The 26,152-nt window shown below is 36.6% G+C and overlaps 1 protein-coding gene across 4 annotated transcripts in view; it reads left to right on the plus strand.

Moving 5' to 3' along the window:
* BCAS3 (BCAS3 microtubule associated cell migration factor) overlaps window positions 1–26,152 on the plus strand; it is a 574,807-nt gene that overhangs the window by 250,484 nt on the left and 298,171 nt on the right. For all 4 annotated transcript variants that reach the window (XM_082859916.1, XM_082859918.1, XM_082859917.1 and 1 more), the window contains 3 exons: window positions 4,314–4,438; window positions 6,432–6,597; window positions 8,562–8,662. In XM_082859916.1, the coding sequence (XP_082716042.1) occupies window positions 4,314–4,438; window positions 6,432–6,597; window positions 8,562–8,662 (392 nt within the window). The remainder of the gene's footprint in view (window positions 1–4,313; window positions 4,439–6,431; window positions 6,598–8,561; window positions 8,663–26,152) is intronic.

Consider the following 26,152-nt stretch of genomic DNA (forward strand, 5'->3'; position numbering starts at 1 on the left):
GACGTAATACCACTTGTAATTCTTGCATCAATATTGTGTCTAAGATTTAAACTGAAATATTGACTGTACCCTTATGTTTTAGAGAAGGAAAGAAAACGGTGCTTCTATCTCAGTTTAGCTCTTTTCCATGCTTGTGTCCTAAACAAGGCACTGGACCTCATTGTTGCTTTTCATGCCATCCACAGATTCACCACTTGTATCCTATTTTATAGAACATAGTAAAATTATCCAGATAGACATAATTTTTCTATAATTTTAAAGCCGATATCATTAGAGTTTTGCTTTTTCTTTTTTTCTTCTTTTCTGTTTGCAGTAGAGTGTGGAGGAAAAGAAAACAGGCAAGAGAAATTCAATATGTTTCTCTGACTGAATTATATAATACAGAAAAAGCCAATGGGTAACTTCAATAGTCTTCATAAATATTTTTAAAGATGTCATCATGTTAATGTCCGTAGAACATCTGATGGCATTAAAAATGATTCTCATTCTATGGTTAGATGGTTAGGTCTCCCAGAAGAAATGACAAAATGTTAAACTCCTGAGTTTTAATTCAGCACCTTATTTGCTGTTGTTTTTTTCATCGTACATTAATTTTACTTTTGATTATGTTGTCTCTTGTCTCAAGTTTAGTAAATGTGATGTTTTCTGATGTGGTGAAGGTTGAATTCATTCCATAGTTCTTTATGTTTTGCTCACAAGTTAAGGCAAATTTTTCTTTTAATTTTTGAACATGGGGTTATTTATGGCTCAGGAGGGTAAAGAGCAGGAGTTCTCAGTGGAAAGGAGTCCACCAGCACTATCAGTATGTTTTGTACTCATTTGTAACCACAACACAATTGAATTTCTGGACCCCCATATACATTGAAAATTTTTATTTTTTATATCAATTATTAATTTAATAAATTAATAAACACCCAGAGGTATTCGTTTATACTTGCAAATGTCTTGTAATAGGATTTATTGTCTCTTTCAGAGGATAAAGGGAGATATTGAGAGGAAGAAAGAAAAAAAGGCTAGTACTGGAATGCTTTCCTAAAATGGTTGGGTCACCAGTCTATAAGTGAGCATGATTTGCAAGGCTAGCACTTTTCTCTTTTGTTCCTTTCACGTATGTATCATTTTTCAATGTTTTATCTTTCTGCCGACAAAAGGTGATTTTGCAATAGAAATATTCTGGGTCATTGTGGAAAAAGTTCAGTTCTGCTTCCGCCCAACATTCCTGGTCTTGGTCTTTTAAAATTTTAGGATAAAGGGCAAATTGAATCAATGTTAAATTTTCTCCCTTTGGGTATTTTGTATAGAAAATACTTTAATAATAATAATCTTTTCTTTAGATTATTTCTCCTTTTTATTTTTCTGAAAATCTTGTACACATAAGCACATATTTTAAATTTCTATTTTGCTTAAATACCACAGTCATTCCAAAGGTAGGTTGATGATAGAAATAACTTGTTATGAATATGTTCATCAAATATGCTAAATACCCAATACACAGCACTATGTCATGCAGGAGGTAGCAAGTTATTTTCAGGGATAAAAACCTTTTAATTACTTATTAAACACAAACTTGTACTAATGTGATTTATGAAGGCCCTATCAGAAGAACAAGAAGAAATAATGAAGTATAAGAATAAAAATGAACATTTTTTCATAATTTTAAGAATACTTTTAACCTAAGATACTTATTCTCTGCAGGAGATAATGAGTTTATGTAAATTGATACTGTGTTGGTGCTTTTTAGTTGTGTGTTCAGAAGCTGAGTTATGTATAACATTAAAGAAGCCTAAAAGACTTTAGCTTTTGACATTAACTGATTAGACTGTAAGCTAATAAACATACAAAATATATATATTTGCTTGGCTAAAGACTAAATTGATTATTATATTACAAAGGTAGCTAAGTGGCCCAGTAGCAACTTTTAAAATCTATTTAGGATGCATTCCGTAGATGCACCATAGACTCTCTTAAGAAGTGGCATGCTACTTGTTTTCTGTCTTGTTGCTTTTACCACATGATTTAAAAACAAAAACAAAAATAGCATTCATTAATTTGCAAAGAACTTTGAACTTGTACATTTTGTGGGATCATTGTTGCTTGATGGTGATTCTAGTAAAAACATAGTCACACAGTTGAAACACCTTTCAAAAAATTTTGGAATTTTTTTTCCTCTCTCCTCTGCCTTCCAGCCTCCAAAAACTGACCAATGGAAGTTAAAAGATGCTAGTTACAGGAACTCACAGCATTTCAGTGATGGAAATAAAGGCTTTGAAGCAAAATTTACATTCTAAGGTAGTACAACAGAGAGCATCATAACCAGAAAGAACAATTCTGGTGCCGGTTACCCAGAAACCAAGGGAAGGTGCTTGTTTGTTCAGGTGTAGGTGGAGGGGAGTCTTCTCTTCTGTTGGTTTTGCAAAGGTTATTGCAGCTGTGGCAAATGCAGCAAGGAAAACGTGAAATTGTTGGTAGAAACAGATGCATTTTCTTACAGAAACTTAAAAATAAAAAAACTGTCATTTTATTCCCTATCAGTGGAAGTCTGACTGTGACTAGTGTTGGTGATTTAGGCATGGATGTGATTTTTATGGGTAATAACTTGTTGTGTTTAAGAAATGTTAATGATGGAAAGACGAGGCCTTTGCATATACGGCAATGTGCATTACATGAATTTGGTCAAAGGCAGAGAGACCAAGCAGAGTGGTTTCTGATCCAGACTTTTTGCTTTCCCTACAAGGAAGACATCAAAACAGAAGGCTCAGGAAATAAAATATGTGAGAGACTATTTCAGGTGTCATAACACCTGGAAAATGAGATTGCCAAAGTGAAGTCTGATTTTTTGAAAATTAGTTGAAGGCTGTGTGCTATACAGGAGATAGCGTTGAGTTCTGTGATATGGGAATTCACAGCGCTTTCTACACGTTACCTAATACAGTGGTTCGTAAACCTGAACGTGTGCCAGAATCTCCTGGAGGGCTATTAAAAACACAGATTGTCATGCCCCACCTCCAGAGCGAGGTGTGGCCTGATGAATATTTGCATGTCTAAGAGGTTCTCAGTGCTACTAGCCAGGGACCACACTTTGAGAACAAATAAAATGCTGTAAACCATAAAATAACCCTAAGAGGTAGGCATTGCTGTCTTTCTGTTTTATATATTTTATATATTAGTTGTCTGAGCACTGAGAGGTTAAATAACCTAATCAAAATTCACACAGATAAAAAAGTGGCAGCACTGGGATTCGGATTTGTGTTTCCACCTGACTCCAAAACCCAGTCTTTCTCTGTCTAACCGTACTTCATTAAAAGATAAAGAGATAAAGGATAGTGAGCAAACGAAGGTAGAAATAATGTTATTTGACATTGGAGACTGACTAGCAGCGGCAAAACATTATTCTTGTGCTCCGACTGGGCTGTGATCTTGACCAGTGTACAGTGGGGCTATTTCCTGGTCTACGAGTCAGAGACAATAATACACCATTTCTCTAAGGTGCCTGACAAAATTGCTAAGGAACTTTGGGGCAGTCTTTGACAAATTGGGAGAGAAGAGAGATATAGGATTTGCAAGAAGATGAAAGGTTGATATCAGAAGTCAATGGTATTAGAAGCTGAAAGCTGATTTGGGGAAAACAAAGAGGACAGCAAGTACTTTTTTATGGTAGTTATGTGAAGTAGCAGGAGTTACTTAATGTGTCTTCAAACATAGGAGAAGCAGAATAAAAATTGACCTATCATCTTCACAAATCCACAAAGAAAAAATAAACAAGAAATAGGAAGATCAGTGACTGTAATCGCCCTAGATCTTTAGGTCTACTCACCAGACATTGTCTAACCATACATATATGTCTGAGAGCATTGTCAGGATTCCATTCTGTATCATCTCGTGTTTTCATACATGCTGTCTCCATTCAACTGTATTGTCAGTCCCACATTTTACATATTGAAGTGAACTGATAAACTATTCTATTATCGTGAGATGTTTTTGCTGGTTCTACTGTTCCACTTTGAAATATCCAGGGAAATGTTATCTATCTCAAATGGGTTGACTTGGATTTTGCCAGCACATTCTTCAAAAAGAAGCTAATTTTTCTTGGTCTAAGTTGCTATTCCGATAATACTCTGGAGCTTTGAACTAGTTTTACTTTTACTGCAGATCACAGTCTCACAACCACCAGTTATACTTACGGCAAAATGCATGTCCACGTGGGAACGTTTGAATACGTAGGGGCAAATTTTAAGGGAAATATGTCATTTTATCAAGGACCATGATTTTATCATGGTAATTTTTCTTTTTTTACTATCATTTTATTTTTTAAGCAAAGTTAAACCACCTCCACAAATTTCACCCAGCAAATCAATGGGCGGAGAATTTTGCGTGGCTGCGACGTTTGGGACATCCCGATCGTGGTTTGCAAATAATGCAGGTCTGAAAAGAGAAAAAGGTACGTATTTTTATTGAAGTTAAACTTGCCATTTGTAATTTTTGTTTCTTGAGGAAAATTCAGAGCAGTTCTCTTTGAATAATCTTGAGCCCAACAATAGAAAAAAATTTTCCCACTCAGTTAGCATGCCTCTCCTCAACTATTCAAGTCTCAAGAAGACAGGCTATCCTCTCACTGTAAATGTGGAATAAATTGGCCACTGAGTGTTTTTATTTTGTTTTGCCGGTGACAATATACAGGTGTTCTCAGTGCTGTCAATTCCATACCATTATATGTAACTTTTACATTTTTCTCAAACTAATCTCATGCCATTGTCTATAAAGTGTGGAGAGGAAAAACGTTGTTATCCCTATTTTAGAGATGAAGAATTTGAGATCAGTAAGTTTAAATAATTTAGCTAAGATCACTAGTTAGTAGGTTATGGTATCAGAGTTTGAACCCAGGTTTTCTAATGCTAAATCTGTCCTTAAAAAATAATCTACAACAGCTCTGCCATGTTATAAATTAAAAGATAAAAACAGGCTCCCACTCAGAAATAAGAATCATCTTTTATGGTGACCGTTGTCCCTTTGAACTTATATAGTGTTGTTATTGTTTTTTTTTAAATCTCTCCTTTGACCACCAGAGTCAACTTATATAATTACTCTTTTAGTATGTGATTCCTCATTGTTTCTGTTTAGAAAAGAGTGCCTGCATTCGTGGACCAAGTGTTTAATTTTGAGTGTTAAAAATTTCCTCTTATTATTGTGATACTATTAAAGTAGGTCAGAAACCGAGTTGTTAGCGAGGCACTTTTCTGACAGGTTCCACAGGCTGTATTGTTCTTGGCAAAATGGCTCTCCCTTACGCTTAATACTGGCAGTCAGACGTCAGCCCTTTCCCTTGTTATCGCCTTTCAGTGGCCCTTTCCTTGGAAATAGGATCCCAGGCACAGCAGTCTCTTTACCTAAGTGGGAGAGGATACAGTAAAGTATGCAAGCCTTCCATTTTCTTATCCCATCTTTATTTTTTTGTTACCTCCTCAGCTTTAATGATGCTATCGAAATGACTTTTTGTTACTGGTTAAAACCCTCTGTGAAGCTCGATTTCAAATGCTTCTCGCTTCTGTTCTAATTACCCTTTTAACTTGCTACCCCTTTATGTCCCACTACTGGTCATTAGCCATTTTCTCAAAGCAGCTGTAATCCAGTCCTCTGGCATAGAGATAAGGTAACCCACCCAGCATTCATGAGGGATTTTATATGCTCCTAGGTTTACTGTAAAACCCAAGATAGAGGACTAAACCTGGTTTGGTAGTGAGGACATGTGTACTCCTTATAAAGTCATTTGATTAGATCCATATTCAGCACCTGACCTCAAAGTATGACTGGTCTTCATTTGCCGTGGGAGGAAAGAAGGAAGAGGATTGAGAGGAAAGAAGGACAAGGATTTGGGGGAGGAGGATGTGTGTGTGTTTTTCATTTGTCTGTTTGTTTTAATCCAGAAATTTAAAGGAGGAAGTTTTCTGAGAGAGAGTAGATGAGAAGTTAGGCTGATTTAGGCAAAGGGTCTCTCCTGCAGTTGAGTTGGTGCATCCAGTGTAACTAAATCTTAGTCCATACAGGGTTCCTTTTCTGTCAGTCCTTCCCTGTCCCACCTGATACCATTCATTTTTCGTAATGTGGGACAAATTACTACACTGCAGGCAAATACAAAAGACTGTATAATATTGTTTGAGCATGCTAGAATTTTGAGTATATTTATGTCGTTCTTGAAATAAATTGCTTAAATTTAAAAATATTTTGATAGCATAGAACTTTTCATATTCGTTAGCGTCTACTTATAAGAGACAATTTTTAGGCAAGGAGCAGGCACCATGTGAAAAAGTTCCTGCCTTCTTACTTTCTCTCAGCAACCTCAGGAACGGACTGAAGGGTCAATAACTTGTAAAAATGATGCTGTGCTCCTTTTATGCCAATATCACATATCCAGGATCTGTTTTCCTGTTTTGTAGATCAGTCCAAACAAGTTATAGTTGAATCCCTCTACATTATTAGCTGCTACGGGAACTTAGTGGAGCACATGATGGAGCCACGACCGCTTAGCACTGCACCCAAGATCAGCGATGACACCCCACTGGAAATGATGACATCTCCCCGAGCCAGCTGGACTCTGGTTAGGTAGTATCTCTTTTTGTTTTTTTGTTTTTTGGGGTTTTTTTTTAACAGCTTTGTTGAGATATAAAATATTAAAAGTGTACAATTTGGTAAGGTTTGACAACATATGTATATAGCTGTGAAATCATCCCCATAAGTAACATTATATATATATCCATCACCTCAAATGTTTTCTTATGCCTCTTTCTAATCTCTCACCTGCCCCCCTTTATCCCTACTTCACCCACTGAGCCCCAGGCAACCACTGGTCTGTTCTCTGTCACTATAGATCAGTTTATAATTTCTAGAATTTTATATAAATGGAATCAGAGTGAATAGTCTTTTTGTCTTTTTTCTCCCAGCAAAATTATTTTGATTTATCCCTGTTGTGTTTTTTTATAATTCATTCCTTTTCTAATTGAGATATAATTTACATGTAATACATATAATACAGTTCACCCACTTAAAGTGAATTTTCACTAGGTCGTGCATCCATCACCACAATCACTTTTCATCACCTCCCAAAGAAATCCCGTACCCATTAGCAGTCATCCCCTCCCCGCCCCCATTTTCCTTCAACCCTTCAGCCCTAGGCAACCACCAGTTTATCTCCTGTCTCTGGATTTGCCTACTCTGGACATCTCATATAATTGGAATCATGCAAAATGTGACCTGTTGCATCTGATTTCCTTTACTTAGTATAATGTTTTTAAGGTCCATCCATGTTGCAGCATGTAGCAGAACTTCATTCCTTTTTATGGCCAAATAATATTCCATTGCATGGATATACCACATTTTGTTTATCCATTCATCAGTTGATGGGCATTTCCACAGTTTAGTTGTCATGAATTATGCTCCTGAGAATATTCATGTACAAATTTTTGTGTGGTCCTATGTATTCAGTTGTCTTTGGTGTATGCCTTGGAGAAGACCTCCCTTTGAACTTCTTTCTCCTCACATCTTTGAGTTACCTTTTCTAGGACTTGTTTTTTTTTTCCTATTCCACATAAAGAGCTTTAGTGCTTCCCCTATTTCCAGTCTCATGCTCACTGCAAGTAGAAAGTACATTGAGATAGCCATTATGGGGAATGGAAACTAATATATATAGATTGGAAGGTTTCCTTTAAAGTGATTCCCCAAGATATAATGGCTTATCACTATAAAAATGTTTATTAACAATTAGAGTCCTTCTCAAAAGAACATAATCATTAGAACCTTTGTAATCTAGTATAAAGATGGAGAAATAAGATCTAGGATAAAATCCGTTCAATATAGTGTACAATAGTATAGGAGAGACAGAAAAAATTGGTCCTGACATGTATGGAAGGAAACAGACAAAAATGGATATGAAAATGATCTCTCTCCTTATGACATTTTAAAATATTCTTATATTGATTTTTGGAGGCTCTACCATTCTTTACTAGTACTTTACTGCACTGGATTGATCTGATCAGTATCTTATTTATCAAGCTATTTAGGAATGGGCAGATCTAATTAAAATTACTGCACCATCATTGAAATAAGTGGCTTATTTTGGCATTCAGATGCTAATTAGGTCTTTAATAAGCCAACCATTAACTGCGTTTTTTTAAGCCATTTTTATCTGCTTTTATTTTATTTTAAAATGTATACATATTCTAAGAATAGAGAGCTCTAACAAGTGTCAGAAATTAGGTAAAAATTAGTTGTGACATTTGAATTCCACACTTCCTCTCTGTTCAGTGTTTTGAATGTCTTGTCTATCGTATTGAAGGGTCGTCTGCTTTAAACTAATATTGGCTGTATGTAATTTGTATGACTCACTGCCACCTTTTATTCTTTCTAAGCAGATGGCCTTGTGTTTCAGGTTTCAGCACTCCAACAAGTTCATTTTAATGATTACAAAGATAGTGTGAGTTTATATCAATGTCTGTAAGTGGTGACAGTGATGGTGATTTACATCCCATCTATTAAGCCTGAATATTAATATTCTTCTGCTGTTTCCTTAGAACTCCTCAATGGAATGAATTGCAACCACCATTTAACGCAAACCACCCTCTGCTCCTCGCTGCAGATGCAGTACAGTATTATCAGTTTCTGCTTGCTGGCCGTGAGTAGTTCTCATTTTTTTTCCTTCCACAGAGTATTTTGAGCTTTCATTTTAAAATGCTGACTTTTAATGCAACCATGCATATTACCACTGGTCCATAGGCCAGAGGCCATAAGTAATCAGACTGAGGCAAGTAAGATATTTAATACAAATGTATACCATAAGCTTTAGCACACATTAAGTATGCCTCTAGCTGTTCACATTCCCTGGCCATGAGATATCTGGTGGGCTCAAAATTTCTTTTAAAAAATGAGGATACTAGGATATAATAAAGTTTCATGAAATTGGAATTTATTTCTGACATGAAAAAAGTTAAGCACTTTTCATTGTGAAAATTGTATCAGCAGGCTTTTCACTTTGTAGAATTTTACTTGCAATAATGAAGTAGTGATTCCAGCTCCATCAGGATTTTGTTTGTTTACTTTTATACCTAAGCCCTAACATTTGTAGAGATTGATCTCGATTCTTTTTTTACTTAAGGAGAAAAAATGTAGATTGAACTAGAAACAGCCTTCTTTGTAGGTGAGGCCTGAAAAGATAATTTAATATTTATTATCCAGTTTATGGTCATAGAATTAAAAATTCTTTACAATTATAATTCAGTTTTGTAGAATTCACTGGATCCTTAATTTTACTTGATGGCTCTGAGTACTGCATGTTTTTAAGAAACTTTCTAAAAATCAACAGACATGTTTTTAATGGAGTTTTGTTGAATCAGACTTCATTTCTTGCCTAGCTGTATTATGCAGCATGAAGTAAAATATTTGTGAAACAATTTTATTTTATGTTTATAGTGTGTTATATGTTATACTGGAAACAGAGAAAGTGTATTGACTTTGCTCTAAAGTTACGAAACTCTATAATTGTAACAAATAGTTGGCAGTCTCATTCTCTTGTATAATAGAACTCACTGATTCTTCTTCTTCATGTATTTATTGAGTGACTTCTATGTGTCAGGAACTTGTGGTTTAAATGAGAATAGTATGTTGCTTCTGTCCTCAATGAATTCAGCATCTAATTCGGGAGACAGGTGTTAAAAGATAAAAGGAAATGAGGCAGGTGCATCAGTGAAGGGTTATACATTGAATTATGAGGGCAGTGACTTAAGTTGCCAAAGCTTTCACAGAGGGATGATAGGTAAGTGGTTTTCTGGTTCCAAGAAGCAGAGTACATAAAAGTTGTTAGGGTCTAGGTCATCTAAGCATATATTCAACTCTATCATATGACTTGGAAAATACATGACATTTATGTCATATCAATGTTCACGAGAACATTTCCCCCTACTTCTCAATAGGGGTGAAAATAACTAATTGTTGGATTAAGTGTAGGTAACTTTTTCAGAATTAATATTGGTTTTTTTTGTTTAGTTTTTTTGATAGGTCTGCTCAGTAGACAAACAGTAGCAAGTCTCAAATATGTGAGAAAAAGATATGGGGGGAAAAATAATAAAAAAGCAACTGTCTCTATTCCTTAATTTTTTTATTCCAGTGAATTAAGCTGATGGATATGACTTTATTTTAGCAGCTCTACTTGCACGGTTGAAGAACCGCCACTGTAGGCAGTAGCAAGCCATCAGTTGTTTTCAAGTATTGGAACGGCACCATCAGAACTGCATCTTAGAAAGATCACCCTGGCAGTGTTGTAATAAGAGGTTCGGTGGGGGTGGTGGGGGGAGTGGAGTCACAGTGATCCTGGAGCAAGATGAGAGGGCTTTAGTTAAGGCTGTTTACAGGGAAGACAGGACAAACCTGTGAGATGTTGCACAGTTGGACTAGAACAGAATTAGACAATTTGAAAGAAAGGTAGTCACTGATGATTCTGTGGTTTCTAAATAAAATACATAATACAATGCATTTTATGTGAGACCTTTTGAATTCCCAATGGACTAGCATTGGGATAAGGATGAAAAGGCCTAGTTTCCAGTTCTAGACCACCTCTCAATAACTTGGAAAATATAAAGTATCAGTAATGATACTTGCTCTTATGAAGGTGTTACTATGGTCAGTGAAGTGATGCTAAAGTCCTTTAAAAACTTTAAAATAATCTATACATTTAAGCATCATTCTGAACCTTTGTTTCTTATCTCAGAAGTGCGTATTTTCAAATAACAGACTTCAGGGACTTAACAATGGAATCCCTATTCTGAATATGTGATTTTGATGATGTTGCCAGATCTGTCATCTAAGTGATAGACTTAATATGTCTGTCATATATCTAACTGACATAATTATTATGTTTCCTCTTATCTAGTGAAATGTTAGTATAGATACAATTTAATAAGTTAAAAAATACCTAAGAGGCAGGTAATTCTGTAATAATTATTATATTGCTTCTTTACATTGACAGTAGAGACACAGATTTAGCCTGGATTTTTAAAGTCATGTTTTCAACATAAAGAAAGGCTATATGGGGCTTCCCTGGTGGCGCAGTGGTTGAGAGTCCGCCTGCCGATGCAGGGGACCCAGGTTTGTGCCCCGGTCCGGGAAGATCCCACATGCCGCAGAGCAGCTAGGCCCGTGAGCCATGGCCGCTGAGCCTGTGCGTCCAGAGCCTGTGCTCCGCAATGGGAGAGGCCACAGCAGTGAGAGCCCCGTGTACCGCAAAAAACAAAAAAGAAAAAAAGAAAGGCTATTTGATTGAGAGTCCTCAACAAGATAGTATATTTCATCACTGAAGCAATTAAATATGCAAAACATGGGCATCTGCATCAGAGGAGTAAGAGCTGAAATATATAATTGGTAAAAGCAATGCTGGAGCCAGTTTAGAGAGAATGCCTTTGCCTACCCATCTGTTGAGCCCTCTGTAAGTTAGAGCTTCATTAAGAAAACTTTCTTATTACCTTCTTGCTTGACTTTCTCTCCGGTTTCCCTTACTGAAGCCATTTGAAAAGATGACGTGTATACTGTACCTGGTGGCAGGAAGTTTTTTGTTTTATTCAACCATATTGAAAATCACTTCTTACTTCCCAACCTGCAAACTGTTGATAAATTTATTACTGAAGGTATTTTCAAATATAACCATTTGGAGTAAAACTGTAATGCAAACTTCACAAACGTTGTCAGTATTTTCTTTGGTTGTATCTGGATCTGTGGATCAAGTGAAGCAGACTTGTTCAAACTCCGGAAATTATAATAATAGTGGACAAAGAATGATGTAAATGGAAATGCGAAAGAGACTTTGTCTCAGGGAGAGGAGAGTAGGAGAGCAGGATGTTTAGCAAGGAATCCCCACTCCCCTTTCAGCCCTGTAATCATAATAAATACACCACTAGTTGTAAACAAAGTTCTGCATATGTGGCAAAAGGGTGACTGGTGGTAAGGGAAAGGGAAACCTGCCTGAACGCTAAAGACTTCTTACCTAAATTTAGTGAAGTAAGTTAAAACTCCAAATTTTGTATTAACTGTAGTCACACTTCCTACCCATATTAAATGAATGGAATGATACAAAATTGAGCAATTTGGGTGTATCATAAATTGACTTATAGTAGCCTGCTCCTTACAAGAGCTCCTCACCATGGAGATAGAAATCACTCCTTTGTCATTAGGAGGATAAGCCATAAGAAACTGCTGTTGAGAATAAGCAAAAAACGTCATATGGTTTGAGTAGATTGACTAGTTTATGTGTGCAAAGTGGATATGCAGATGGTAATCTAATCTTGCTATATAGCTCAGTAAAGGTAAAAGTCAAGAATCTAATATAAAAAAAAAAGTTTTGCCTGGGTCGAAATCTTGGGAATCGTTTATAAAAAGATGATAGTAGTGGTGATTAGTGATTTTTGTGCTAACGGTATATTTTCTTCCTTCTGAAAAAAAAAACCGCATGCTATAGTTACCTTTTCTAAAATAGGCTTTTTATTTCAGTGTATTTCTTTGCCAAAAACAAAGATAAACATTAGACGAGACTAACAAATATCAGCCAGCTTTGAATGTGATCCAGAGTAGACAATGCTTTTTCTTTAGTCTGCTTCAGAGCTTCCCAAATTGTAAATTAGAAACAGGGCTTACTTGGGAACGTTTTATTTAGGGCAAAAATAATGTTTCCTCCTTTTCTTTCAGGTAATTTGGCAGCAGCAGTAATTTTTAAGTTGCTGACATTAACTAGCTTTGTTGGGGGTAGGTCAGACTTTGAACTTCCAAGATAATCCATGGGTTTGTGAGAAGTTCCTCCCTAAGCTTACTGAATTTTCTTTGTTAAATGGTAACAAAGGATCACTCAACAGAAATATAGCTTTGATACACAATAGAAAGGTGACTGGGATCCATAGAACCCCCTCCCAATGTTTTATTGGGGATATAATTGTTTTTCTCTACTTATAATGGCATTATAGGAAAGGTGGGGAAAGCCTTTGACACTAGATGGAAGGGAATGAAGAACACTGAAAATGGTTAAAGCATATATGTGGGTTTTTGTTAATTATTTAACTCTCTTTCAAATATAATTCACTGTTAACACAAAAATAGTATCAATGTATTGTGGTCTTTAAAACACATACATACGTGTGTGTGTGTGTCTGTGTGAGACAACAGTAGCATAAAGGCCAGGAGTGTGGGAAATGGAACTATACTATTGTAAGTTTTTATAGTATATGTGACTTCAGCATCATTTGAAGGTTGTTAAAGATGTATATAATGAAATTTAAAAAAACCTAAGTGCTCAAAAAGGAAATAAAATGTTAACAAATAAGCAAGTTGATGTAACCCTAAGCATGTCAGTGCTCACATTAGTTATAAATGGTCTAAACATCTAAACAAGTCATGGATCAAAAAATAAACCCCAGCTATATGCTGCTTAGGAGAAACCCACTTTTTTTTTTTTTTTTTTTTTGCGGTACGCGGGCTTCTCACTGTTGTGGCCTCTCCTGTTGAGGAGCATAGACTCCAGACACGCAGGCTCAGCGGCCGTGGCTCACGGGCCCAGCCGCTCCGCAGCATGTGGGATCTTCCCAGACCGGGGTACGAACCTGTGTCCCCTGCATTGGCAGGCGGACTCTCAACCACTGCGCCACCAGGGAAACCCCCACTTTTTTTTAATCAGCATTTTTTAATTGAAGTATAGTTGACTTAAAATGTTGTGTTAATTTCTGCTGTACAGCAAAGTGATTAAGTTATATATTCTTTTCCATTATGGTTTATCATAGGATATGGAATATAGTTCTCTATGCTCTACAGTAGGACCTTGTTGTTTATCCGTTCTATATCTAAAAGCTTATATCTGCTAACCCCAACCTCCTCCCCCTTGGCAACCACCAGTCTGGAGAAACCCACTTTAAACCCTCGCTTGCTACATTAATATAAGACTGAGTAGAACACTCCACCCAACAACAGTAGAACGTACATTCTTTTCAAGTGCACAGGGAACATTGACAAATAGAGACCTTCTTCTGGGCCATAAAACAAGTCTCAATAAGTTTAAAAGCTTTCAGGTTATACAAAGTATGTATATTCTCTGACCACAGTAGAATTACATAAGAAATGATTAACAGGTCTCTGGGAAATCTACAAATATTTGGAAACTAAACAATACACTTCTACATGATACATGGTTCACAGGAAAAGTCAAAAGGGAAATTAGGATTATTTTTAGCTGAATGAAAATGAAAACAGAACACATCCCTATCTTAGACTACTATTCAGGGAAAAAAATAGTAGATTGAAGTATAAATACATGCAACAAGTTGGATGATTCTTAAGAACATCGTGCGGAGAGACAGAGTACGACAGAGAGTTTTGAATATGACCATAAAGGGTTCGGTAGATCTTTATGGTGATGGAACCGTTCTGTATCTTGATTACTATTTTAGCAAATTCTTATGAATCTGTAATTCTTTCAAAATAAAAACTTCATAGAAAAATGAAACATTTGTGGGATGGCATTAAATTACTACTCAAGGTGAAATTTATAGGACTAAATGCCCATGTTATAAAATGAAATAAATGACTCAGCTTTCACATTCAGAAACTAGTAAAGTAGAGGGAATTAAAGCACAAAAAAGGTAATAATAAAGATGAGTGAAATCAAGGAAATAGAAAACATAAAAACAATAGAAATAATATAGAAAAATAGGAAAAAGTATTTAAACCATAACGCTGTGGTGTGGTTTTCTTCTGCTTGGAGTCTGTGAGATTCTTCAATCTGTGAAGTTTTAATTTTCATCAGATTTGAAAATTTTAATACAGTTACATCTTCACATTTTTTTCTGTCACTCTGCTTCTCTCCTTTTGTGACTCCAATTATATGTCTGTTGACAACTTGATATTTTCCCAGCTCACTGATTCTTTGTTCAGTTAAAAAATTCTCTTTCCTTCACTCTGTTTGATTTTGTATAGTTTATATTTCTATGTATTTATATATATTGTCTTCTGCTGTCTAATCTGCTGTTTTATTCAACACATTCTTCATTCCAGATACCATATTTTTCATCTATAAGTTCCATTTGGATGTTCTTTTATATCTTTCATTTCTTTCCACATCACGTACCTGTTTGAACATACGAGACATATATTTTGTAATTGTTGTTTTAGAGTCCTTGTGCGCTAATTCTTTTCACCCTGGTATTGCTTGGGTTTTTTTTCTATTGATTGATTTTTCTCCTTGGTGTGCTTTCCTGCTTCTTTATGTGCCTAATGATTTTTGATAGGATGCTGGGCATTTTTGGTTTCATGTTGTTGAGTGGTGGATTATTCTGTTTTCCTAGGATGTAGTCAAATTACTTGGAAAAAATTTGATTCTTTCTTTGTTTATTTTTTTTTCTTTGTTTATTTTTAAGCTTTGTTATGGAGGGTTCAAAATAACCTTTGCTTAGGACTAATTTAATTATTTTAGGAGATAATGTAAATCTAGTCTCTTTTATGTGGCCAGTAGTAGATATGGGTGACCGTAATTGATTTTTACATTTCTTGTCCTTAAATCCTATGTATTATCTTGATATTACATTATACCAGTTCTGCTGCCTTTACTTTTGACTCATTACCTTCCCTAACATAAATAGAAATAAAAAAACATGTATATGAGTATCTATAACACATTGTGATAAGTGCTTGTTAATAGCATGAATTAATTGGTATAGAAAGGATGGTGAAGGATGAAGGAGGTACAGAGAATTCAAGCCATAGCTGCTGGGACAGAAATGACTTAGGAAACCATAATTTGAAAAGATACACGCACCCCAGTGTTCATTGAAGTACTATTTACAATAGCCAAGGCATGGAAGCAACCTAAATGTCCATCGAAAGAGGAATGGATAAAGAAGATGTGGTAATATATACAATGGAATATTATTCAACCATAAAAAAGAATGAAATAATGCCATTTGCAGCAACATGGATGGATCTAGAGATTGTCATACTGAGTGAAGTAAGTCACACAGAGAAAGAGAAATATCGTATATCACTTATATGTGGAATCTAAAAAGAAGTGACACAAATGAACATATTTATAAAGCAGAAATGGACTCACAGACTTAGAGAATGAACTTATGGTTACCAGGGGTGGGAGGGTAGAGGGAAGGGATAGTTAGGGAGTTTGGGATTGACATGTACACACAGTGTTATGTGGCAGCCTGGATGGGAGGGGAGTCTTGGGGAGACTGGATACATGTATATGTATGGCTGAGTCGCTTTGCTGTGCACCTGAAACTATCACAACATTTTTAATCGGCTATATTCCAATATAAAAAGTTTAAAAAAAAGAAATTCAAAGAAGGAAGAAGTTAATTGTTAGTGGGATGGAGAGAAGTGGCTGAATTTCAGAGAAATTGAGCAAGTTGCCTCTGTAGGATTTGGGACTATATGAGGTTACTGAAGAAAAGTGAGGAGGAATGGATAACTAGCTTAACACTAGGTTATGCCATTCATTGAAACATTAAAGAGAAATATGTTGCCTAGAGTAGGAGACAGAATTGCTGATTGCAGTGTTGCATCTGTTTTGGTGCATGCAGTATGTATCCTGGTGGTAATATTCAGTAGGTTCTTGGAAATAACTCAGAACCTTCCATGTGTGTATTTATAGATTTGAGCTCCTTTCTGAGATTGTTTGGATATGTAATTAGTAACTGATGTAAGCTTTCTCTGAAATAATTGTATCCTAGAGAGAATTTAGAGAGAAGAGATGAGGTTCCATTATGGTACAGACAGCATAACATGTAAGAAGGCAGGGTTAATCATTCTAAAAGCTCCACCTGAAACCTTACTTTTCAATAGCTGGGCTATCTATTGATATATCGGCTTTTTAAAAACGTTTTTGCTTTACTGACCACTTGGACTTTACTCGCACTTTTGTTTAAATCTGTATATATAATGAAGTAGATAATACCTAAAGCTAGTATTGAAATTTGTCTTACCCATAGAAGTATGAAAAACACAAGTAGGCAGCATATTTAAGGTTAGATTCTAGAGATCTTAATTCCCAACTAAATTTTGTGCTGCTGGCCTACCGGCTACAACTGTGAGAGTAAAAATAGGAAATATTTTTCCTTGTAATATAAAGTCACACTTTGGGGTTTAGAGTTGAAGACATTTTTAGCCTATTTTACTGTCTTGTTTCATTGGTTTTACAGTACAGTGGTGATCTATTTTGAACATACTGATACAAAAAGGAAGAAAAAAGTATTGCTCTCCTCTACCAGGGTCATTATCAGTACCCTGGCAAAGCAGTTAAATGTGCAGCAGTTTTCTGAGCTGCTCTCTTTGGAGTGTCACATTAGATTTAACCTAACATCCTGGATTGCATCGTTGTTGTGGTATGTACCAAGTATGGTGGAGGTACTCAACACTATTTCCTTGCATTGTCCATAATAAATATTTGCCCAAGATTGGGTAGGGTGGAAGGGGAAAGAAAGAAATGTTTTTCTCCTGTAGAGGAAACTTGTAATGTAGGACTTATTTATAGAGTATTTATAGTCCATTGTTGGTCATTGGGTGTGTCATACTGCTCTATCTAGGTCTGAATGTCTGAGGTACTTAAGAAACCACTTCATATTGAGTTATATTTGATGGATTCTCTTATTTATAGTTAATTTTATCCACTGACATGTCCTTCCATAGAGAAATGATTTTAGTGAAATGAATGGTGTTTTTCTTCAGGAGACTAGAAGTTTGAGACATACTGACCCTGAATTTAGCCATATATATGTTGTATAATTTGGGGAACATTATGAAATTGAATGCATTGTCTTCCTCAATGAAAAAATATCATATAGTTAATCAAAAAGTTTAGATTAGAGTACCCTCTTTTCCTTCTTCTTTCCCTTTGTGTTTAATGGGATACATGCTTTTTATTGATACCCGTATCTTTACATAGATCTTCACACCTATGGAATAGTTCATTGGGTTTCTCTGTCATCGTTGATTTATTGTTGAGATGTTTCACCATCAAAAGTCCTCTCTTTTACAACATAATGACCTATACTCCATTCTGAAGTAAGTCTTGGCATTTCTGTCATTTGCTTTAGTATTTATCATTTGGAGAAATGATGTCAAACCACCTTCCTGTCATAATTACATGTCAAACCACCTTCCTGTCATAATTGTTCTTAAAATTGAAATGAAACAAAAACGTTTTTATAGAGGGTTTTTTGGTACTTTTAAATATCTTGCTTACTTTATTTTACACAACTGTGTGACATCACAACTTACTGTACCTGTTGGTTGCTTTATTTTTATTTTTAATAAATTTATTTATTTATTTTTGGCTGCGTTGGGTCTCTGTTGCTGCGTGCAGACTTTCTCTAGTTGTGGTGAGTGGGGGCTGCTCTTCATTGTGGTGAGCGGGCTTCTCATTGCAGTGGCTTCTCTTGTTGCGGAGCACGGGCTCTAGGCATGTGGGCTTCAGTAGTTGTGGCTCGCAGTCTCAGTAGTTGTGGGTCGCAAGTACTAGAGTGCAGGCTCAGTAGTTGTGGCACACGGGCTTAGTTGCTCCGTGGCATGTGGGATCTTCCGGGACCATGTCCCCTGCATTGGCAGGCGGATTCTTAACCATTGTGCCACCGGGAAGCCCTGTAGGTTGCTTTATGACCTGGTTTTTTTTCAGGTACAGTTGACAGTATATTCTTTTCCATTTATGCTATTAATATTCATTGCCATCAGATTGGCAGATTTGGCTGGGATAGAACATTGATTCTGATAGATTAAAGAAAAATAATCTATTGGTCATAAAGCCTCTAGTCCATGAGTACCTCTGCTTTTGCTGTCATTTACTCTAACCCACCAGAGTTTAAGGTTCTTATATTCAGATACTGATACCCCTGAATATGCATTTTGTTAGTTGGGTAGTGGGGATATAGGATGGAGGGTACAGGGATATCTGTTTGCCTTTTTCTCCAAAAATAAGGAACTAAAAGAATGGTCTGTGTCTGCTTACCTGCAATAATGTAATGGGTTGATATTGGCAGGAGCTTGTGGTTTGATGTGCCATCACTTCCATCAGTAAGGTTAATTGCTAACAAATGACTAAATGGGAATTTAGGGGGAATGCTACAGCTGTCTGCTACGTTAGTGGTGATGGGAGTTCTGGCGCCATTTCAGGGTCACTATTTGTATCTGTCTATCAGAGTTAGAATACAGTTGTTTCTCTCAGTTTCAGCCTTCTCTATAGAATTTCTGTCAATTGTTTGACTCCATTAAGTGTGCAGAGGAAATAAAAGCCTGAATGACCAATCCACCAGGGGCTATGGATAGACCCTTTCATTGTCCATACTCAGAGCACTGCATTAGGTCTCATTATCCATTTATAATAAGCGACCTCTGCCCCCTGGGTCATTGAAAAATATTCAGTGTGCTCTTCTGACACATAGGGCACCTTTCTCAGCAGACACATCAAACAATGGGACGTCTGGTAGTCTGGAGGACTAGTGCACATGGCAGGTTTTTAAATACACAGCCTTGTGCCAAATCACTCTGACAATTTGCTCTTGCATGGTTCATAAATGTACTAAGGGGAGCCTAATGTCTGGAAGATGAATGTAATGTTCCTTTCCTCTTTTCTTTCTTTCTTTTTCTTCTGTTTAAAACAAATTTTTTTTGCCATGTTTTTCAGTATTGTTTTCTAGAAAGGACTTGCCTTCATGTCTGCTTTTGCATTTCCTGATAGAGAAATATGGAAAGATTTGGACATAGTGAATGGATAGAGCCATCATCTTTGGAAAGTATTTGTGAAATACACCCATGGAGGTTATCTGTGGTACACTAAAAACCTATCTTCTGTTTCCTGCTGTGCCCAAACTGGTAGTGATTAAATATCCCACTGAAAAGTTTGAGAAAGAATTTGATACTTCCTTGATCACTATAGTCCAGATTTCTTCTGTGATATAAATTTGGGCCACCTACTTGAAATCTCCGTGGTTCTCTCTCCAGCCCCCAGTGCATAGATAGACTTGGGGAAAAGATGGAGATAACATAGTGATTATTGGATGAAATATAAAGTAAGAAAACTGTCATGTCCGGAGCTTCGCACTGTGTAAGCTGAAGGTGGCCTTCTAAGAATCTTGTCTAATGGTTACTAACTATGTGGCCTTAACAGTACAGTGCCCTGTTAAGTACTGCTAGGAGTCAGTCATTTACCTGAAGGATGTTGGGATAGGAAAATAAAAGATTGAGAGCCACTTCTTTAGCAGTTCATATGAAGAAACATTAAGAATAGGGGAAAGTGTTTATAAGAGTACTTTTTAAGTTTAAGATGCATACATTTCATTGGTAAAGCCTTGTTCCTCTCTTGGAAGCTTACATACTTTGCATTTTTCGTGTCACATATATTGGCTTGATCAATTTATTTAAAATATATGAAACACACAGGCATTCAGAGAAAACCAGTATTACAATGAACTGGCAGCCACACCGTCCAGTAGACCCCAGGTGTCTAGTTCAGCAAAGCAGTTTTCCTATTAAATGATGTACTGTGGCATGCTCTCAGATCCCGGGACACAGAGGTGTCACCTCCAAAGAATGACCGTTGAGTTCCAGCTCAGATTTTTCTCTCCAAACCAGTTATGGAAAACCGTGTAGTTGTCAGAACTCTCTCCATGACAAGAATTAATATATTAACTGGATTATAGCACCATTTGACAAATTGCTTACTAAATACATCAAAATTGATTGGACATTCTGTATTTGAATTGACAAATGGCTGCATTAGGAGAACGAGGGAAATCCATTAATTATAGCCGCTCTCAACCATGGGAAATATAATCATATAAATATAGATTTTGTTAAAACAAAAATCTCCACTTTATGGTAGCATTGCTTATGTGTTTACCTATACCTCTTTGTTGTTAACAGAAGGGCTGCTCTTGGCCACTGCCCTTTACATAATCATAAAAAAATAATAATTTCTGCTCTGTTATATGTTTCAGGCCCTCCTGACTGCATAATAGTTTTTAGTTCTTATTCCAGAAAAGTAGAAAATACCAGGGAAACTCAGCCTTTCTGCTTGGTTCTCAGCTGCACCCCTGTCTGTCCATCTTGCCCTTGGAGTCTCATTTAAGTCAGAAGCTTTACTTTTTGCTTTGATGGTGTATAAGCTTTTATCATCACTCAATTTCTTCTTTTTCTCATGGTCTTTCTTTCTGAAGGTAACCAACCAAATGACCAAGGCAGAAGGGAGGTGGGTGAATGCCGTGGATTGTCTCTCTCCAGTTTGAGTCTGTTCTCCTTATTGTTGACATATGACAGGAGGCTTTCTGCCATGTGATTTTGTGGAAGTTGGTGGAGAGACGAGAAACACTGGAGTGCCTTTATACCATTAGTTTCTTGCCTTTTCTACTATGCTTTCTTTGTATTTTATGACCACATGAAGAGCATCAGAACCTCCCTTACATGGTGTCAAGTCTGGGTCAGAGCTGAGATTTTTTTTTTTTTTTTTTTTTTTTTGCCGTACGCGGGCCTCTCACTGCTGTGGCCTCTCCCGTTGCAGAGCACAGGCTCCGGACGCTCAGGCTCAACGGCCATGGCTCACGGGCCTAGCCGCTCCGTGGCATGTGGGATCTTCCCGAACTGGGGCACGAACCCGTGTCCCCTGCATCGGCAGGCGGACTCTCAACCACTGCGCTACCAGGGAAGCTCCAGAGCTGAGATTTTAAAGAATATTTTGCGTTTACTGTTTTTTTCTTCTCTTGGGCACTCTGCTGCCTTCCAAGGCTGTTCCTAGGTACCAGTGGTCCTCCCATGGTTATGTCACTTATACTTTAAGTATAAAACCAAACCAGTATTTTCTAAAATGAAATCTTCTAATTCCTCAGGGGTATTATAGAGAATGTAAAGTGTGGTTCAAAGTACTTTCTTTTCTGTTACTACATGTAAGGCTTCCTTGAATGTCTGTAACTTCTTTGTGTTGGGACTTCTGTTCACAGTCATTTTTTCCCATTATTCCATAGCTTTATATGGTATCTCTGATCAGTATACATAGATATTTATTAAGATGAGAAAAATGATTATATTAAGACATGAAATAAAGGAATCATGGAAACTAAATCGGTGATATAGTTTATATTTGGGGATAAATAACTCTCAGATGTTTCACATGAAAATTTTAATTTAAAATAATGAACTCACCAGGTAGAGACATCATGAATTGAAACAGTTTATACTTCAGGTTAAGAACATGGTCTTTGGAGTTTGCAGTTCTAAATTCCATTTCTGCTGTTTGCTGGCTGGGTGACATTGGGCAGATAACTTCTCTGGGCTTTAGTTTACCTGCCATTAGAATGGGAATAATACTTACCTTACAAGATTGTGTTAGATTAAATGAGGTAATTCATCCAAAAAGCTTTACACATTATCTTGGATAGAATAAAAACTTAGCAAAGATTAGCTTTTGTTTGTAGGTGGTGTTAACAGAAATAGTATTCTTGTTCTCCTTTGAGGTCTTTCTTGCCTCTATCCATTCCAAGAGCTTTATGACTGAGATACTGTTAGTCGGCACAGCTTTGTTGTTAACAAACAACAGTGAAGAGAAAACATTTGTGGTAAATCCTATCTCTTCTGTTTTTAAGTGGTCATCTGGACAAGTATGGCTCTAACCTGAGCATTTTCAAATCTATAGAAAGAAATTTTTCTTAGCAATTTTAATTTATTGATGCAAATGAACATTTCTCTTAGACCTATTTGTTTTGAGCATCTTCAGTACCTTAGTAATTTATAGGAATTGGGATTTTTCTTGGTGTCCACTGCATTCTGAAAGGCTTTACTCTGGATAATTGCCTTAAAACTCAGAAACTTTTACATAAAAGGTAAGATTCTCAACCCCCAGACTTCTGAAATGCCAGAAGGGCATTTGATTTTCTGAGTTTGTCATTAGAATCATTGTTCACTATTCCAGTGAGCCTTTTGTTTTTTACTCCATATTTTTTGAAGTTTATAGTGAACATGTATTCATATAATATTATTTAGGTGATTTTTTTTTTTTAAAGGCAATGAGAGAGGAAGAGAGGGAGGGAGGGGAAAAGGAAGAAAGAAAAAGAATGAAAGGAGAGGGGACTTCCCTGGTGGCGCAGTGGTTAAGAATCTGCTTGCCAATGCAGGGGACACGGGTTCGAGCCCTGGTCCGGGAAGATCCCACATGCAGCGGAGCAAATAAGCCTGTGCGCCACAACTACTAAGCCTGCGCTCTAGAGCCTGCGAGCTACGACTGCTGAGCCTGCGAGCCACAGCTGCTGAGCCCACGTGCCACAACTACTGAAGCCTGCATGCCTAGAGCCCGTGCTCCACAACAAGAGAAGCCACTGCAATGAGAAGCCCGTGCACCTCAACGAAGAGTAGCCCCCGCTCGCCGCAACTAGGGAAAGCCCGCGCACAGCAATGAAGATCCAATGCAACCAAAAAAAAATCTTTAAAAAAAAAGAAAGAGGGAAAGAAGGGGAGACGGAAGGACAGACTATTGCAATTTGTTATAGAGCATAGAAATTAAATGTTATACTAAGGCTAAAGGTATTAACATGGATGATCCTCACACGTATGGTGCTGTGGGAAAACAACATAGTCCTGAATACTTCATAGATCTCCTAGTCTTGCCAAGAAAAGAATCAAGATGGCTCTGTGTCCAACTGCGGGTCAAGAAATGTTTGCTGTGTTTTTCATTCATGCAACAGACTTAAAAAATTTTTTTTATTATGGAAATGTTGAAACATTCACAGAAGTACAGTGAATAGTATAATGAGTCTGCCTATTACTCAGCTTGAAGAATTAACAACATTCTGCCACTCTTGTTTCTTACGTTCTCTTAAAATGTTTTTTTTTTAATGTATGGTGGATAAAAGTATTGTGAGAAAGCCACCCACTCTTGTATCTTTTTACCTATTAATACTTTAATATGTATCTAATGACAAGGACTTAACAATAAGGAGATACCTCTTTCTAGTAGTTGTACATTGTGCAGCAGTAGAGGGAAGAGCAAGCCTTGGAAAATGTTCTCCTGCATTTGGAAAGAGAGAAAAACATACGGTGGTTGTAAGGCAGTATTCTCCATCTCATTCTTTCCCCAGACCTCTTGGCTCTATGATTTTTCTGATTGATTTAGAGGTAAAAATCTTAAACATTTAATTTCTCTATTTTATGGAACATATCAAGGATCCTTAATGATTGTTTGGAAAGATTTTAAATTATGTTCTTAAGTATAGGTTGAAAATGTTGATGTCTTCCACAACTAAAAGCTTTTAACTCTCCATGCCAAGAGAACTTTGCCTCTTTTGCTTAGGCAAGAGAAAATCTGTACTTAATTCTTCCTGCTGTATAATGATCTGGCCTTATCTGGTATGCAACTAGATAATAAATAAGGGAAGCATGGAAGAAGCTGCATTAACTCTTTGCAAAAAATGATCTTTGCCGTTTTTACATTTCCAAACGACTCCCTCCCCTTTATATTCGTTTTGTAAGACCTTGTTGTGGAGGCTGGACTGAGTACATTAGACTCTTTGCCCTTCAACTGTGCCATTGTAGGTTAGATCAGGAACAATACGTTTCCAAAAACTGGCCTATTGCCTACTTGTACAGATTGGTACATTGATGACTGAATGTGGTTTAATGATCCAAAACAGTGATTTTTTTACCTTCAAGACATCAATTTGCAATACTTTCTGCCTAACCTCTACTCATCTCAATCTCATAGAGGATATTATATTTTAGAGTGTTCCTTGAATTTAGAGAATTGATTATTCCTGAAAGAGCTGCCTCTAACATATAGGGTTAGCTGTGAGAATACAGTTGCCACTATCGAAAGATTACAGCTCATAATTCTACAGAGAATTAGCACCAAAGAGCTTCTAGCTTCCAGCAAATAGTCATTTCCCTCAACAGAAACATACACCACCATGTGTACTTGAGCAGTTGCTAAAAGCTGGTCCTATATTTGATATGTGTGTATAAATACAGAGATAATGATAAACAGATACATGTAGAGTGAGTGTGAGAAAGAGTGTATATAAGCACTTCTATTTCTCTTTTTAGAGAAAATGGCACAAAACCCAAGAAAACGGGAGAAATATATGACTCGATATGCTATAAGCTCAACTTTTGTTTCATGCATTGGTTTCCATCATTTATTGTTACACATTTTATTTCTTTGTTTTCCTTTCTTAACTTCTTGGATTGACTTCGCTAACCATATTAACTGTAGTGTGCTTATTCCACAACTTTATAGTTATAAATTTTTAAATAGGTACATGGTATACACAATTTAAAAGGTACCAAGAAATATTTAGTGGAAACTGAGTCACCCCTGTCCCCAGCCATGTTCATTTCCTCCCGTGAGGTAACAGTTATGTAAAGGTGAGCTTTGATAAGAATGGTTTTGTTGTTATTTAGACTTATTTTTCTGGGTAGATTATCTAACCCTTGGTAAGACAAAGTTGTTATCTCTAAGCTGCAAGCAAGGTATTATACAGACATAGTACCATCCTTTAAAATAGTCAGGGTGGACTCACTTTTCTAGTTATCCTGCTACTGGTTTAATGTGTATATAATATAGTTGCACTATGAATTGAGTTGCCATAATACACATTAAATTGTGTACATCTTTCCAGGTGACTTTAATTGCAGATGTTTTGAAGGGACTGTCGCAGCCTATTAAGTTGGGACAGTTCGAAATTTTCAGGGGAGTAGCTGATCTTGCTGACAGCCTGAAGCCATTGTGTTTTATTCTTTCTGTTCATTTTATGATATTTAGAGTTACACTGAGGAGCAAAACTAAATTGTGACCCCTTCCAGTCTATCCCCAGGTACAACTTGTCCAGATACGAAACGGCAAATGATCGTTATGGTAGGAAGAATAACAAATGAAAGCTCCTTAGTTTATGTCTTCTGTGGGAATATTATATGATGCTTTAGGGGTAGGGCAAGGGAGACAGAGCACGGTAGGGAGGAGATGCACCTAGGGTTGTCAGTTATCCAGTGAAATCTATTATCTCATAAACAATGAGGGTATGTCATTTTTCTAATTATATATTGCTTGTGACTGTTCTTCTGGGAATGTGGAATAAAAGGAAAGTGAAACCAGAGATGTACAATG

This window comes from Leucopleurus acutus, assembly GCF_964270905.1.
Source record: "Leucopleurus acutus genome assembly, chromosome: 19".
Taxonomy (NCBI): domain Eukaryota; kingdom Metazoa; phylum Chordata; class Mammalia; order Artiodactyla; family Delphinidae; genus Leucopleurus; species Leucopleurus acutus.